Here is a 16,886-nt window from a genome sequence, read left to right on the forward strand (position 1 = left end):
AATTATCTTATGAATTGTTATTTTTTATTTAATGTTTTTCGAATGCTTTATAATTCAATGTTAGAGGCTGCAAAACTTCATTCAAATTTTTTTTCAGCGCGGCTGATCAACTCAATTTGCCTTAAAATTGCAGAACAAGATGATACAGTACGGTTTGACGAAAGAAGCGATGAAAAATTTTAGATTCTTTACTTCAGCCGAGAAGAGAGGCATTATAGCAAGCAGAGTCAAATCAATCGAACTTTCAAGTTCAACATTTTCAGGCTGATAAGAATAATGCCGAAAATTCTAGAGCAAATTTATGGATCCTCGAGTCAGGGTTGCACCTCCTGGAGATTTTGAATCTAGCAGGAAAATGACTGTCTTATCTAAGTGATTCAAAACCATTCTTTTCTTTTTTTTTTGCTTTTTTTTTTTTTTTTTTTTGCTTTTTCTTTTAATTCCTCCCCGACCAACAAGTGGCGTCTTTGTAATCATTTCCGGTTTGGTCAGGTGTTCTCAGTAACACGACTTTAACCAATTCAAGGCTGCTTTGTTCGCCGCTTAACAGTCACAACAAAAGAATGTTTATTTAGGCATGGCGGTGGATTAGAGTTTTATTATGTTATTTCAAGTTTTAATCAACTACAATTAAAGATTTCGCTGTATAAATCTTGGTTTGTAACGATGTGAATCTGGTTCTTTAAACAGTTCAACGAATGTTGCTTCGCGGAGGCCCTCTTTTCGTGATCACGATCTTGCGAGATTATCGTGTTTGAAGCCTAAACTATTTAACACTCCATGAGAAAGAAAGATTTCCGGTTTAAGATGGCTGTCTTGCACGCTACAAATCACTGAAGAGGATCTGAGACGACAAATATAAATCTCGAGTGTATAAAGCTTCCAGTTTCAGCGAGTAAGGGAGAAAAGGCTAAGAGCAAAGCGCAAAACGGAAAGGGAAGTTTAAATTAAAACCGCTAACCACTTCGCGGTGGAGGTCTGCCTTTGGTAATCAATTACGCATGCGCAGAGTTGACTGGTTGGACAATCAGCCTACGCACTAAAGGGTAAGCTCGGAGTGGGGTTTATAAATTGACAAATTCATATAATCATCGATTAGATTTTCACTGAAAGTTAACGAAGCTGGCCCGAGATTGGTAAAAGCACGAGTTGAAAACTCTTTAATTAAAACACGAGTTGCGTGCGAGGGGAGGAGCTCCTCCACTTGCGAGTGACTCGCGCTTGCCTCTGTTCTCCGGAACAACGCAAAAAAGTTACGCCTGTTCCGCACGCTGTATGTTCTGGACTCAACTTTGATGAGACTGCAAGCGATCAGATACCTCTTAAGATATACGAGGAGCATGTAAATCAGCCAATTAAATTTTTTTTTTTGTTATTTGCCTTTCCTTGCTTCGCTCTTTAAGGTTGAAAAATTGTTGGCCTGTAAGGTGCTCGCGTGCTCTGTTACTCCTGGTCTTATGTGTGACTTATGCATCACGTGTCCACGTTAGCAACATCAATCAAAACAATAACAATTTTAAAAAAAGGAAAATTAATTAAAGTTTCCTTCTGAATGGGAAATATGAATCATAAGTCCTTGCTGTGTTTGGTGCCACTCTGTCTCGTACGTTTGTAGCGGTGGAAAAAATTTTATCCAAGAGTCCGTCATGACTGACGGCATCTGCGTTCAGCTGGTTGTCCAGTGGCTCCTGGCTGATAGTCTTTCTCCGGCGTGGTACTTTTTATAGTGGACAGGTTACTTATTCTTCTACTTAGAGCTGATGAACCCTGGAAGAGACAACAACAACACAATGCTGAGCAACTACGGGTGCATGTCTAACCCCCCTCCCCTCTCCCCCACACAGCGAATAACACTGTCAATATTAAAATTAAAGAAAGATAAAAAAGGCGAGATCTAGATGCACGTATCGACCAATCGATTCAAAGGCCAGTTCGGGACGAACTGCCAGAGGGTAAGAATTTCGTAGATGGGGTGAGCTTGTTCAGCCCAAATTTGATGTGAAAATTTCTCACTTGCATGATTTCCATTTTCCCTACAGAATTTGTTGATGGGTTTTTCTTTTCATGAATACTGGAATTTTTCATCTAGAAATTTTGTTATTTACGTTCAGATTTCTTTTACCACGCCTGAATCAAGGTTCAATAAGCAGCCGCTGTTCAGGAAATGAGCCTGCACTCCCCAACTTGAAGGCGCAGCATAATCGAGCTGACACAATCCCCCGCTTTATATTTTTTTTTAAAGGGAGGAATCATAAAAACTTTTACAGATTCTATTCAGTACCGGTTGGCTCGTTTGTATATCCCTCCATATCACAAGCTCCTTGGTTATGTCAATACCCTCCTGCGCAAGTTCAGCAAGTGGTAATAACAGATCACCGATAACCTTTTGTCTTGAGTACCGGTCAAATCCCATAACACAGAACTGGAGGGTCTGAAGCTGTAGTTCTTCGTAGCTCATCTCGATTTCAAAAGACTTGTGACGTCGGTGCCGGCGACGGGACATCAGGCGCATTCTCTGCTTTGTCTCTTCCTAAGGCGATACAGTTTGAAAATTTAACAATTTTCATTGGGTGTCATAAGTAATTCAGGATTGGATCAGTTTTCCGTCACATCGCCCTGTAATTGGTTCAGAAAACTTGCGCCACCCTCTAAACCGATCACATGACAAATTAGCACCAATCGCATCTTGGCCATTCAAATTTCCTGCGCTTCGGTCAATTCGTTTTTTGTTCAATTTAAGTCTATGTTGACTTTACCTTTGTTGCTATTGGCTACTGTAATAACATTTTTTTGCCTTCGAGAAGTCTCAAATGTTTTCTCACTTTTTTTCTCACTCTTTCTGGTTTCCTCTAAAAATATTCCTCGAACTTCTTAATTTTTTCCAAATTTTTGGCAAATTCGTCATTTGTTTTTGCGCGGGATATTAACGCGCAGCTAACGAAAGTTGATCATTTGCACATGCCTTTTTTATGATCTCGGTGTTGTCAAAGTTGGCATACCTTGATACCAATAAAGTCTTATACGGGGGCACTGTGGGGCACAGTAATTAGTCTTCTAGATTTTTCACCACCTGATACAAATTAACCAATCATATGGCCAATCACCAATCATACGTCATCTTGGCTTCCAAGATGGGGACTTGATTTATAACTCAATCTCATGGTCACACAAGTTTGGGGACCAAAATGTAGCATATCTTAGCGAGTCGAACGCCGCCAAAGTCACCCTGTTTTAGGGTTTCGATTAAAGCTGATGAAAATAGTCTGAGGGCACAAGAGACCCCGAAAACCGTGCGCTGTTTGTTGTTCGTTTTTACATATCAAACCTCTTTTAGAGGGGACCTCCCGGTTTCATTGTTACTTTCTCACCTGCTGAGTGAGTTGAACGTCGGCGAACGTGAAGATTGAGTCGTAAAACTCGTCGTCGTCTTCGTCAAGGCTACTGCCCTCAGATATGTTCTGAATGTCAATAAGCTGAACTTCCAGGAAACCACTATATAAAATTAAAAACTTTTGTCATTATAATGCGTTGGAAGCCGTGTCGTAAATTGTAGATTTGAAAGCGAGAGGAAAATGACTCCGTCGGATGAACAAACATCGCTAGCTGAAAAGCTCTCTCTTCAGCCTGCACAAAGCAGGCGCTCAGCAAGGGCACGAGAAACATGCACGCGCGAAAGAGAAACACCCGTGCGCGATTATTCAAGCACGTTAAGTCACAAAGACGTCTTACCTAGCTTGGTGATACTGGATTGAAAATTTAAGCTTCGGGGCTTCATCTCGATTCTGTGAAAAAATAAATAATAACATTCTCTAAAGAGCAGCGGGCGGACACAATGTCGAGAAGAAGTTTTCAAGTCTGCAATAGCGTTTCTTGACAGACAAGTTTGGTTAGTTAGGAGCGCGGAAGGAGGTGCGAGACGACCGCGAGGGTGAATCGCCCACGAAGGGAGGAGCGCGAAATAAATATGGTATCTTAAGCGACACATTGAAATATGAAAGTTGGAACAACTAAAACGATGGCGTGCGTTCAAGCGTCACTTTTTAAAGTGTCACGTTTTCACGCGTGATTCGTGCTAGCCGCACGAACCACCGCGTGCCGCAGGCTAGCATTTAGATGGCTTGACACTCACGCACCCCTTTTTCACGTTGGGGTGGTTTTGGCGTTGAAAAGGAGAACGGCATCCGAGGCGAAGGCTGAATCTCTATTCCAACAACATCTCCCATTCTCCCTGGAACCCAAAATTCCGTGCTCTCGATCACAGGAATTCCTTTACCCCGCAGCTCAGAAGACGTTGGAAGACGGCGACGCCTTCTTCCCTTTCTTCTTAAGATGAGGAGACATGACACCAATCCAGCAAACAGAAGTGACAAGATCACAAAGGGAAGAGCGTAGACAAGTGTTGTGTCCATATTCGCGACGATGTTATGGTAACATCGGACGGGCTTGCCTTTAAAACGTAAAAGTTTATCACTTTATATACAATAAATGAGGTACCTTCAAAGCCAACAACTGAGTTAACCCTCTAAACCCTAAGAGTGATGAGCATCTAATATCTCCCAACAGTGTAGCTGCTGAATAAAACATTAAGGTCACGAGAATGAAGAAAATGATCACGAGCTCCACAAGTTCCTAATTGTTAGGCAAACTCTCCGTGCAAGTACCATAGGCGAGGTATAGAGAACAGTGTGAAGAACTTGCACACTGATGTTCGTGAGGAAAGGATAAGGTTAGTAAACTGTTAAGCGCCTGCCTTCTGCTCACCTGGCGACAAATGCGGCTTTTATATCGAAGGAGCAACAAAAAAATGTCCAGAACTAAATTCGTAAATTACTTCTTATTCTTATCTCGTATTCATTGTGTTGAACACTCGCCAATTTAAACAAGGGCATCGAAAACAAAACCCCCATAAAAGAATTTAACAGATTGCTAGAATATATAAAATATTTGCGACTAACCTGAAATTTGTGGCAAAATATTTTGCGATAATATCAGAGAAATTCCAATGTAGAGAAAACGAAATTTTACGGATAACGTTTTGACGGGCGACGCGACCTTCCAAACAAGCGGAGATTGAAAACTTTTGCACGTGAATATGCTCTAGCAAAATGCGCAAATCTAATTGGTCTAGTTTGGTGAGTTTAGAATGACAATAGTTTTTTTTCCCCTGTTATTTGTGGTATTACCGGTGCTTAAGTTCCTCGACAATCATGTGGAATCGCTCTATGATCAAGCAGCGTATTTTTTCGAAAGAGATTTTCTTGTATTTCTGTCAGTCCTTGTAACTCAATAGTAGCGTATATCTCCTCTTAGATGGAAATACGGATCAGTGTCAGTGTCTCAGTAACTGCGCACCTACCCCTTCCCTAACCTAAAAAACATTCTCCTGATAAAAAGGTAAGGCCACCTATTTTAACAAAGTTTAGCCGTTGTTTAACAAAATCACGTTCTAAACTATTTTGAATTTAGCTGAATCTTTTATCTGGACATTTGTTTTTGTGAAAAGTGTCTAGAGGACCGAAATTTATTCCATGCAAACAAGCCTCTTATCGAGAATACCTACTGCCCACTACTTGCATAAAACCGTGGTTTGGGTCAGACCTCGCAAAAATAACCGGCCCTTAGTTGCTCAGATACTGATATTGATCCTGTAAAACTATTGCATAGTGGGAAATCAGCCAAGCCACAAGAAATAGTGTTTTGAAATTCTTTATTTAAAAGTTAAAACTTAAACAATTATACACAACTTTCATGCCTTTTACAAGTAAAATGCTTTGATAATTTATCTATGGATAAACCAAATGACGATTTTTGAGCAAATATCTACAACATATAAAGTATCAGCGAGTAAAATTTGACAATAATTTTCCTACAACTCACGGACACAATTCGCTAAACACTTTACATTATTTTATTTATGTTTGTTATGCCAATATATCAGTCATTTTCGATTGACTTTTTCCCGTGTTCTTCTCGGTTGCATGATTTTAAGCCACCAGTCATATGTTCCCCTTTCTCGTTTTGATGATTATAAAATGAGTAAAGCGAACGCAGTAGACAAAACAGTGGTCAAACGTCGAGCGTGTGTAAGAAGATCAATCTCGGCTCGCCGCGCGCCAATTTCCGGCCCAAAATTTCCAAGGAAAACAAAAGAAACTACTTCCCTCAAGAAAAAAATGGGTGGAAAATGGAAAAGTTCAAAGAAATCTGTAAAAGGAAACAAAAGTTAAGAAAAGGAAAACTTCGTCCTTGGTCCTCGGTCCTAAAAGCCTGAATGCATGCTACCTAGCCACGACTCTAGCAACTACAACGTTCGCACATGCGCAGATGTTTGACCACTGTGTAAAAAGTGTGCGGTTTAAACAAAATAATTGTAACAAAAATTTGGGCCTGTCTTGTTGTCAAACTTGAACATCTAATAGACTTAAACTATAACAATAAGATTATCCACTTTTGATGCCCATTCAAATTCGTCTTCATCAATTATTATGTGATAGAAATCTCGAGCTCAAAATCTCATTGTTAAATAGCAGGTCTGTGAAGAAGGCCCGTCATATATTTTTTTACACTGTAATCAATGACAGAAAAACCATGTATAAAATCAGTTCGAATAAAACACGTTTAAAATAGGCCGATTCATTCTTTCCGGGGTCTAGATATGTAAACACATAGAGATACCTCTCTCAAAATGTTAAAACCATGTGTTCCAAGTTCTGCCAGAAGAACGCTAACTTCTCCAACTGACTTGTATCTAGACATACAGTCGTAGTCAAGAATCTCAAATAGAAGCCTTTGTTGCTGAAGCTCTTGATATTCGATATCAAACTCGTATGTCTCGTCAAAGACTGGGTTCGAGGTTTCTCTACGTACTTTAGAGATGTAAACTCGCTTGCGGCTTGGGACGAGTTGTGTTTTGACGAACACATCCGGGGGATCGTCATCATCTTTTAGCGGTAAATCCTGGGCACTAGCAAGTTTGACGAGCAGAACGGATCTGCGAGAATACAAGTCGAAACTTTCTTGTACAGATTTATAAAAAGTTAAATATGTAAGAAAATTATTCTTCGTAGAATCAGCAGGTATGGCTACGAGGATTCTTGGGGGGAAAGTAGGGTTGTGTCCCTCTTTGTCGAGGAAAACTGATAATTTGTGACGGCAAAGTAATTCAGAATACCCTTAAATGCCATCGAAACTCAAGAGTAATACCCCGTTATGGAAAATACAGCTCACACACGTCCAACAATGTGTACTTATCAGCTGTATGGGAGAGCCGTGCGGGAAAATTTTTGTCTCGAGGTCACGGTGCACGAACGAACCGAAGGCCAACCGAAAGCAGCCACGAACCGAAGGCAGCTAGCTCCATTCGTCAAGACCTAGCCTGCAGAGTAGGCGTAATTTTGGCGAGCGAGTGCTCAGTAATTTCATAACGTATATTATGGCCGTCGTCTTTGATTTTAATAACAGCGGAAGGCTGGGGAGAGAAATAAATTTGTACCAAGGGGGCGGTTGACGGTCAAAAATAAGAAGAGGGGTGGGAATGTAGTGGGATCTTTTACCCCTACCCCCACCGTCCACTCTAACTGCAAATCAAACATGGCCGGTCGGATAAACGATCGCGAGCTTATAACGCTAGCTCGCACCTATAAGACACCTGCACTGTAGGCTAGTCAAGACCGAGAGCTAAGTATTTTTGTGTCTAGCACGACCGAAATCAGTCAATATGCACTTCGCCATTTGACAGTCACTTTTTTCATGACCATCTTTTTTTTCCTCAGATCGCGTCTCGCGGGGTCGAACGGCTTTCTCCGGCCCCGCTCACGCCCTCGCTCACCTCTTAACACTGACAGGTGTGTGTCGCACACAGGACTGTTTGGGTCATTATTTGATGAAAGGTAATTTTGCTAGTTGAAGAGAAACGGGGTAGGACGTAAAGATCAGCAAGATCCACTTACGATTTCGACGCATACTGGTAATGGTAATGGAGAGTGAAAGTCAACCGGCCTCTTCCACCTTGATCCTGAAACAAATCAAACACAGATCATATCCTAACTCGCGCGTAGTTGTCTCTTCTCTAAAAACGCGCGCGGATCACATTCAGTAACTTTATGAAGAAGACTGGAAATGATTCAGTCGCAAACCGAGAATAAGGCAGCCTTTGTTCTAAGTTTCGAGACTTTTACACGACACGCACTGTAAAGCTAACGTGACTGTATATTTAAAAACAAGATTCACTAGGAATAGTTGTTGAGTTTCCAATTGATAGTATATTGTCTAAATTTTTCGTAGAAAATTGCGTTGCCTTTTAGATCGGATGTAATACAAAACAGACAAAATACTCTGATTTCTAGAAAGTATCTGGAGTTTTTAGAATAAATTTTAACGAAAGCTCTTCTTTTGGCCACTGGACAGTCTTCCGAAACTTTTCCTTCTCTTTGCAGTAGTAAATTAGCTAGAAACCGTAACACTTGAAAATTCGCGAACATTTTTTGCCATGACCCGAAGAGAAAAGAAGTGTCGCGCTCGGGAATACCATTCCAGTGGCCAAGCACGCAATTAAACAGTAACCACATACGCGTGCAATCACGCGAGCGACAAGTTAATTGACATGCCTTTGTTTGCTCAGGTACAGCTGGTTGAACCATGGTTGTCTGCATAACGGGTAAACTTGTCTTCTTCTTGGGAAGCCACAAACTCTTAATATCCTTTCTCTTCTCTTTCATTTTGAGTTTTTCATCTTTTTCCTTCGATCCAGCTCTTTCTCTGATGGGCGAGTAAAGTCTTTTTTTTGACATTCCAGGGCTGTCGGATGTCAGAATGATGCTGGGGGGACACAGACCTACAGTCTCTGCATCAGTTCCAAGCTCTGCCCTCCTCTTGTAGATTCTGAAGACCAGATAGACGAGGGCTACAAAGACACAGACGCCAGCTACGATGGAGATAGTGACAACATATCCGTGCATCTTTCAGCTAGAATGATGATACAAAATGAGAAATGTTTAAGTTAGGGTAAGAAAGACAACAAGACAAGTAAATCTCACACAAGTGGCCCTCTCCCTGGGTGGGTTGGGCTTTGACCTGCAATCATCAACTCCCCTCCCCTCCCCACCCCTCCCCCACCCATCGGACCCCAGTAATAAGCTTCAACACCAAGTGATAACTTGGTGGCCAGGGCCCGGTGGTTCAACGGGCGGATAGCGCTATCTATCGGATCCATCGCTATCCGGCGGATAAGTGTTAAAAAATGTACTGCGCTATCCACCGGATAGAGATTTATCCAGGGTATAACGTTACCTATCCTTCGCACAACCGGTGCCAGGTGGTTAGCTCGCCGAATTCCGGATCTAGAGGTGTGGGATCGAGCCCACGTCAGCTCATTGTGTTGGCTGCTCAGACAAGACTCTCACAGTGCCTCGCCCAAACCAGGAGTTTGCGATGAACCAGCATATCATCCAGGAAAAGTAACAATACTCTATGTGCCACAGAGACCAGAACTCCTGTTGTGTAAGCAACCGGATTATGTCCAAAAGGCTTTCGGTGAAACTTTTTTGTTTCCCAAACAAGTCTGTATATTCCTCAAATAAGTGCGCCTGTTCTGCTGGCTACATTAAACGTAACTCAGTCCGTGAGGCGCTTTGCTTTAGAAAAAGGATTGTAAAGAATCTCTCTTTCATAAGGTCTTATTTAAATAGTAAGAACAGATCTGATGCGTTTTTTCAAATATTTGAAAAACTCAGTGGTAACAAAACGATCTTAAACCAGACAAATAAAGACTTGGCTGTCTTGGCCTGCATGTTTTACATGTTCAGTTTGTCGCAAACGAGGTATTGTCACGTGTGCATGACTTAAAAATGATTATTGAATTAGGGAAAAGAAAAAGATTATTCAAGTTCAAGGGGATTTAGGTGTTACTGAACAAACAAACAACGTGGCGTGAAATATTGGACATGTTGTGATAGATTTTAAGAAAGACAGCTCTAAAGTACTTGAACTCAATATATCAATTTGTTTATAAAATGGATCTTGGCTAGTACGTGTTCACTCATTCAAATTTTGCGATATCCAAGTGGCCTGATAAGACAAAGGAAAAAGGTAAAATCGAGAGAAATTCTTCGATTTAAAGGAAATCGGTCGCCAACAAGTTTCAACTAACCTCTCTTATGGCTTTGGAGAGTGTTTTACTGGATCGAAAAATTAAAACCGTGGCAATTTCAAGCTGTCTTCTCGAGAAACAGACATGAAGTCTGATTATTTCTATCTAAGCTCATATAATTGAAAATTTATTTACAGCTGAAACAATATACTAATGTCAAAAATGATTACCATTTATTTATAGTTATAATTTTTTCCAGTGAATAATTTAACATTTTGAGCCTCCAGTTTAAAGAATGGAGAGTTTTATTCTTTATTTTTCGATTCTTCAAAATAAAAATTTCCGTAGTCTTCTAGCAAGGAAAGGAAGGTTTGAGTCCACGAGTAACAATTGATCGTGTAGTCTGATCGTCTGAGTGAAAGAACTACAGCGGTCATACGTCTGCGCATGTGCAAACGTGTTAGTGGCTTGGTGTCTGGCTAGGTGGCGCGCTCTCAGGCCGCCAAAGCCAAATTGTTTTGTGAAAGTTGTAAACAACCACACGAGCGATTAGGTCGCGAGGTTTGAAAAGCTCAAAACGAAGCGTTAAATCAGCCAGAAATCCTTAATCAAATAAGCTTTCTGTACAAAAACACTCGAGTTTCCCTTTTCCCTACTTTTGCTACCTTTTACAGATTTCCAAAATTTTTTTTTTTGTTTTTGTTTTTTGCACATTTTGCATGACAGCGGTTGCTTCTTAAGTTTCCTCGGAGATTTTGCGCGGGAAATCGGCGCACGCCCGGCAAACCCCCTTACACATGCCCAACGTTTGACCGCTATGTTAGTATTGTCCTAAGAAGGACTCAACTCTTAAAAACGACTTGCGCCAAGTTGTCAAATCATTACCGACAGAAGTTCTTCTCAGGACTTCGTTCACACGGACGATCAAATTCTCCGATCAAATGACTGATATTCTGTTTGAAGATCCTACTCGAATTGGCTGCGGATGAGAAAGTATTTGTTCATGAAAACAGTTTCCGATGCGACGCAAATAAGATTAGTTTGGGCGCGTTGCATGTTGACTTTGAAGAAAAAAACTGCAGCCATAAAAATAATAAAATAAAAAGAATTGTACGAGCCTAGTTTAGAGGAAATAGCGTGTGATTGCATTTAAATCAAATTTTTTTTCTTATATCATGGAGTGGAAGTAAATTATTACAACGCCCATAGTGTGCGGTCGACGAAACGTCACGATCCTAATTGGAGGTCATTACATCTTGAAACAAACACTGACTTCTTGAAATTTTGGGCACCTCTCATGAAATGGTTTGGGTCTGTATTGTTAAGTGTCAAGTCACTCAAATACTCGCACCCGACACCAACAGCAGCAATATAGTTTAACTTTTTACAAATTTTATCTAAAACGTTTAATATTTTCATGGTGAAAAACACTCTGAAAAAATCTTACAATCGAATTGCAAATGAAAACGACAGAGAAGAGAATGGGGCAAATTCTTAGCATTCTTTATTTTTTGAAAAAAATTAGATTTAATGCTGAGAAAGCCAAGCCCAATTCTTTGGCTATATCCTTTTTTTTTTAAAGAAATTTAAATTTTGGAGGAAAATTATCCAGCATTTCGTGGTTAATTTTGAATTATGGTCCTGCGGTGTTATTCATGATCTACCGAAAACCGTGATTTGACTAAAAATTTGTACGTACAAACTTAAAATATGGAGACTATTTATTACTTGAGAGTATTTGGTACGAGATGGGGCGAGATAAGTACAATTCCTGAAAGGTGTCCAAAGAAATACCACATACTTTACACAAAAACTGTTATCTCTTTTAAGGCCAGATAGAATCTCTTTACGGTTTTAAAAGCTATTGTTTGGAGCGGAACACCTTACCACTGTACAAGACGATGAACCATTCAAAAGTTACGCAATTCTCGTGGGATTTAATAGACAGAAGAAAGAAAAAAAGTGTTAAATAAAGGTTGTTGTCATTCTAGGAATGATTTGAGTACCACCTCAAATTTCAAGAACTCGTTAACAATCTATAATATTTTTCTTTTAGCTCGATATGCTGAAAATATTACTCTAATCATTCTTGAAAAAAATTGTTTGATTCATGCACCACCAACTCTGGTAAACCTTGGGAGAGTTAATATTAAAATAAAATTTAATTACTTCCAACAATTACACTGTGTAACACTGAAATGACAACGAGCTTAGTATTTTAGAATTTTTCTATCAGAGGGGCGAACGGTGCCCAAAATTAACCGAATATTATTCATGTCCGTCAGTTTTCTCCTTCTGCTCAGATACAGGTGTTAGAACTCATCGGCAATAAAGCCGTTCGGTCAACAAGAACTGAAAAAAACCCCTTGCTTGACAATTCGTAACTTAGCAATTCGTAACCTAATCCCTAGAAAGCAACTATTTTTTTAAATCCTCGTAAGTTCGAAAGTCTGCAGGCGCCTGAATTCTCCAGTATATTGTACGTAGAGGAAATACAGAGAAATTAACATCCAATCGACGAATATAAGAAAAAAAACACTGAGACGCATATTAATTAGGTATTCATCTGGTTTCGTTCATGTTTTTTTTTTTTTTCTGGCGTGATTGTGGTTCTATTAGCAATCACGTAGCATAACATCTATCTTTTTAAATTCTGTGCGATGAATAAAATCTTTTAAGTTCTTCATTAAACAGATCAGTATATCGGTTTAAGTGAGTTCTGCCGATCCAATATCTATCCTTAAATTCTACCGATGACTTTTTTTAGCCAAATTAGAACGTTAGATGCACACGCGAGCACGACGTTAGAGGAAAAGGATAGGAATTCAAATTATTTAGATGTTTATTAAATTGTGATGTGTAGAAGGTTAGCAATACCATTCGCATTTGCTTTGCATTTTCGCGCCAGTTAATTTCGGTTAGTTTCCAAGGACAAGATTGCGAAATGTTACCAATTTTTTAATAGCTATAGAAACACAAATCGCTGCATCTCTTATAAAATTCAGTCAAAAGTGTGAAAATAAATAAATGCATTGGCAAGAAAGGTTGTAAATTTGCTTAGAATTTCTGGGTTAATTACAAGTGAAGCAGAAATGTTAACCAAACAACATTTAAAAAAATATTAAAAGCATGACAAAAGCTGGACGCTGCTAATGAACTCACCGGATGTAAACACTAGCTATGTGTTTGAAGATTTCAACTTTCGACTTCGATCTTCAAAATTCGGTTTCTGACTTTGTATAACGTGTGAAGGAAATACTTCCTACGTTTGACTCCACATCTGTCAGGGATAGTAACAATGTATTTGGTCAGAAAGATTGTTATCTTTTGAAACTAAAAAACTATTTACGTAAATGTCCTTTGGAAGAGTCAAATAAGTCTTCGACGAGGTACAATTTCTTGTAAAGAACAAAACTGGAGACATGAGAAGTCAGATGATTACACAACTGAAGAAAAATGCATATTAACTCATTTTTGATCACATAGTGCAACTTAAAAGCTTATTCAACATGCCTATTCCATTCAACCAATTCGCTGCAAGAAACAACCTGATAATTTCACCTACCTGGGAATCTTTAAAAGATAATCCATCGTGCTAACATGTCGAAAAAAACTTTCCTACGCGTACTTCAAAGCATTTGAAACACTACATGTCAAATAAGACGATTTCCCGCAGTGATATCAGCTGAAAGTTTTTAACGTGTCGTTATTTTGTGGTTTATACTGATCTGCCAACGGATTCAAAAACATGTTGACATCCAGCTCATTTGAATTGCAAAATCACGTAACGTTTTTCGGTCAACCTTCGCGATTTAGAACAAAGCGCTAACGCTGAACACCAATAAGATTGCGCTAAGAGACAGGCATTTTCTTGTGTGAAGCTCTAGAATGCGGAAAGTTGCAAACCCCTTGGAAAATTCGTTTGAGTTCAAAAGCAGACCGCTGGGGGCTGAAAAAAAAATTCGAGTGAAATAAATCATATTGAAGGAGTTAATTAATTCAGAGGGTAAACACGATGCTACTGTTTGTACAAAAATATTTTTCGTGGAAACGCAATATCCTGTGAATGACTTCAGCTTATTTTTGTCCGCACCACGTAATATTTTACCGTCTCAGTTAGAGTTGAAAAACCACCTGTTAGATTCTATTTATAAATGATTTATCATCATGAAATCATTAGATTGCAGATGAAGTAGATTGCAAAGTGATATTGCAAAAGGTAAACATTTAAGAATTAAATAAAGCAGTTCAAAGTCATTTTCCAGTGAGATTAATTCAAATACTGGCCTGGAGCGATATTTGTAAACCGAAAAAAAAACCGATTACTTTTTAAAAAATGCGGCTCGAACACAAGTTACCAAGCGACCGGCAGAAACCAGGAAAGCAAGTAGCTGAGTGATGTTATGATATATTTTTAATATTTTGCTATACAGTAGTACTTGGGTATATTTGAGTAAAAAAGCTAATTTTCAAAAAGTCTCAGCAAAAGACAATGAAATATCAGCTTAAAGCTCGAGGTCAAGGAAACAAGTAAATCCTGATTTCTGTTCTGTAAATTGAGTCACGCCATCCAACTTTAATAGCTTCCGAATATGAAAAGTAGTATATAACATAGACACGCGGCAATATGTACGAAAAATATTTTGTCACAGAGAGTCTCTGTTGTTAAGAAGAATGTCTTGTCCTAAAAGCTATCGAGATATCACAATGATGTTATTCTTGAAGATAACGACCCCGTGACTTTGTATCAAATGGGTTTCAAATATGGTGCTCTAATGGGCTTTTCTCTTTTGCCTAATCTACGATAACTTTGGTAAAGTAGGAGATTTATCACGAAGAACCGAATTCGATCGCAACTTTTACTCATGTAGTCTCTTAGGCGATTTGCAATCTGTGAACATTTTAACCAAACCATCGGTAGACATTGTTAATGCAAGACTATTCAATTGAAAATTAACAATAAAATCAATTCTTGAAAATAACACAAAGCAAAACAAAAAAACAAAAACAACAAAAAAAAAGGAAACATGCCGCTTTGAGCAAATTGCATTTGAAATTAAAAAACTCCACGATTTTGGGACAAGTTAGGAAGAGTTTATTGTAATTGATTTCAGTTCTACGAGTGAGGTAAAGGTAATCTAAATTTTGCAAAGTTAAACCAGATCAAAAAGACACTATCATAAAGATCTTAATTTAGCGATCTTGTGAATGCATCGTTTCAGTAGGGAATACATTTCCTGAAATATTTTACCTTACTACTCCACAGAATCACATGTCAAACTTTCGTAGCCATGTTCAACCAATATTCTTTACGACAAAGATGGAAAAATTTTCTGAATCGTTTCAGACATTATGATAAGAAGTTTTACATCAGAGAATACAGTATGGTTAAAACAGTTCCTCAAAGCGTTTAATACAACCAATTTTCACCTTGTTAGTCAGAGGTTTACAGCGAGGAATTATATTTCCTGTGGAGTATTACTGCAAGACCTTAGATCGAGGAAATAGTTTGCCCAAAAATTATTTAGCCCTCGCATATAGACAAAAGTAAAAAAAAAAGTTAGCTTGGCGAAGCGAAAAATGCATAAATATTGATTGAAGAATGAAGGGAACGAAGCACACAGCGTAAAACTGAGCCGTGCTTTAAGAACACGTCACAAAAACACTTCTGACCTTAAATAGGCTAATGTAGAGACAAAAGGTCACAGATGTACAATTCTTGTATTTTATCTCCTGTAATCGGGACTGTATGAAAAAACAGCAGATCTGTTGCCTCTCTTTTATATCTCTTCTATCAAAGCATTTCTTGTACATCTGCTATTATTTGAGAGATTTGCCACTGCATCACGACATTTTGTAAAATTAGTTTGTCATTAAGAAAGACAGAGATCAACAAGCAGAAGATTCTTCACAAATAAAAAAACACATTTGAGAAGATAATGAGGTTCCAACTTAACATTTCTGAATTTCAAGAAAAAATTTGTCCTGTGATTTCAGGTTAAATGGAAATAGAGGCGAAGCTCATCGATAGAGAAAGACGATGAAAATTCCAGTAAAGCCTCTGTCAAAACATGGAAGGAAAGAAATCTCAGAAATCTACTTGGTGTCCTGCCCTTCAGCTGATCATGCCTCTAATGGGACAGTTTGATCGCGAAAATTCAGCGCTAAACGATGCAATAGAACTGTTAAGTTACTAAACACTTCAATAGGCGGTACCAAAGCTTAACTTTCCTCCCTTAAATTAGTTACAGAACGTGATGGAGATTGAAAAACAAATTCATACCTTCGAATGAGACGAGGCGTTTCGCTATGTCTTCGGCAGCTCCATCGCTGGCCAGTTTCAGCGGTTCGTAAATGCTTCAAACCAGAGAAAGCTTGGAAAGTCCTCGATAGATTGAAATCCTCCGTGTGGTTTAAGAAATGACAAGAACAGCGCAGACGATACGCAACAATATCACTGCCCCGGATTTAAAAGGTTCTGTAATTCAGTTGAAATACGAGAGTGCAGCTATGTCTTCGATTACACTACGGTCACCAACAGAGAAAGTTGTCACATCGAGCATGAAAAACGAAACTGTCACGTCAACAACTGAATTGTTTTCTTTCCGTATCTTCGACCCCGATGTTTCAACGATCCCTAAATAAGCTATGAGGAAATTTATCCGAAGGACTGACAGAATTCTTGTCTAAATAAAGACTGCCAATATTTGCTCTACTTCTTCACTATTCTCGTCATCCAGGCTTTCATGTTTCTTGCATGGATCAATACTTCCTAGGACTCTTCATAAAAAGAATTTTA

At 39.0% G+C, this 16,886-nt stretch overlaps 2 protein-coding genes across 4 annotated transcripts; both read right to left on the bottom strand.

Annotated features, from left to right (window-relative positions):
* Positions 1 to 1,507: 1,507 nt before the first annotated feature.
* On the bottom strand, positions 1,508 to 4,409 carry LOC149039542 (uncharacterized). The gene is made up of 5 exons (XM_089181652.1): positions 4,134 to 4,409; positions 3,730 to 3,782; positions 3,369 to 3,492; positions 2,282 to 2,530; positions 1,508 to 1,767 (listed from the first exon to the last, which is right to left on the bottom strand). The coding sequence occupies exons 1-5, from the start codon at positions 4,407 to 4,409 to the stop codon at positions 1,645 to 1,647; spliced, it is 825 nt and encodes a 274-aa protein (XP_089037778.1). The 3' UTR covers positions 1,508 to 1,644.
* Positions 4,410 to 5,690: 1,281 nt separating this feature from the next.
* LOC113685751 (uncharacterized) lies at positions 5,691 to 16,605 on the bottom strand. Of its 3 annotated transcripts, none has more exons than XM_027203295.2 (5): positions 16,371 to 16,603; positions 13,250 to 13,367; positions 8,607 to 8,964; positions 7,950 to 8,014; positions 5,691 to 6,991 (listed from the first exon to the last, which is right to left on the bottom strand). In XM_027203295.2, exons 3-5 carry the CDS (start codon positions 8,955 to 8,957, stop codon positions 6,634 to 6,636), a joined length of 774 nt encoding a protein of 257 aa, XP_027059096.2. In that variant the 5' UTR covers positions 8,958 to 8,964; positions 13,250 to 13,367; positions 16,371 to 16,603; the 3' UTR covers positions 5,691 to 6,633. The 3 variants fall into 3 exon arrangements, with proteins under 3 accessions (XP_027059096.2, XP_027059095.2, XP_027059097.2); XM_027203294.2 differs by lacking the exon at positions 16,371 to 16,603 and adding an exon at positions 13,653 to 14,054; XM_027203296.2 differs by lacking the exon at positions 13,250 to 13,367 and having other exon boundaries at positions 16,371 to 16,605.
* Between the last annotated feature and the right edge of the window lie 281 nt (positions 16,606 to 16,886).

The sequence above is a fragment of the Pocillopora damicornis genome, chromosome 9, assembly GCF_964200805.1.
Source record: "Pocillopora damicornis chromosome 9, jaPocDami1.2, whole genome shotgun sequence".
Taxonomy (NCBI): Eukaryota; Metazoa; Cnidaria; class Anthozoa; order Scleractinia; family Pocilloporidae; genus Pocillopora; species Pocillopora damicornis.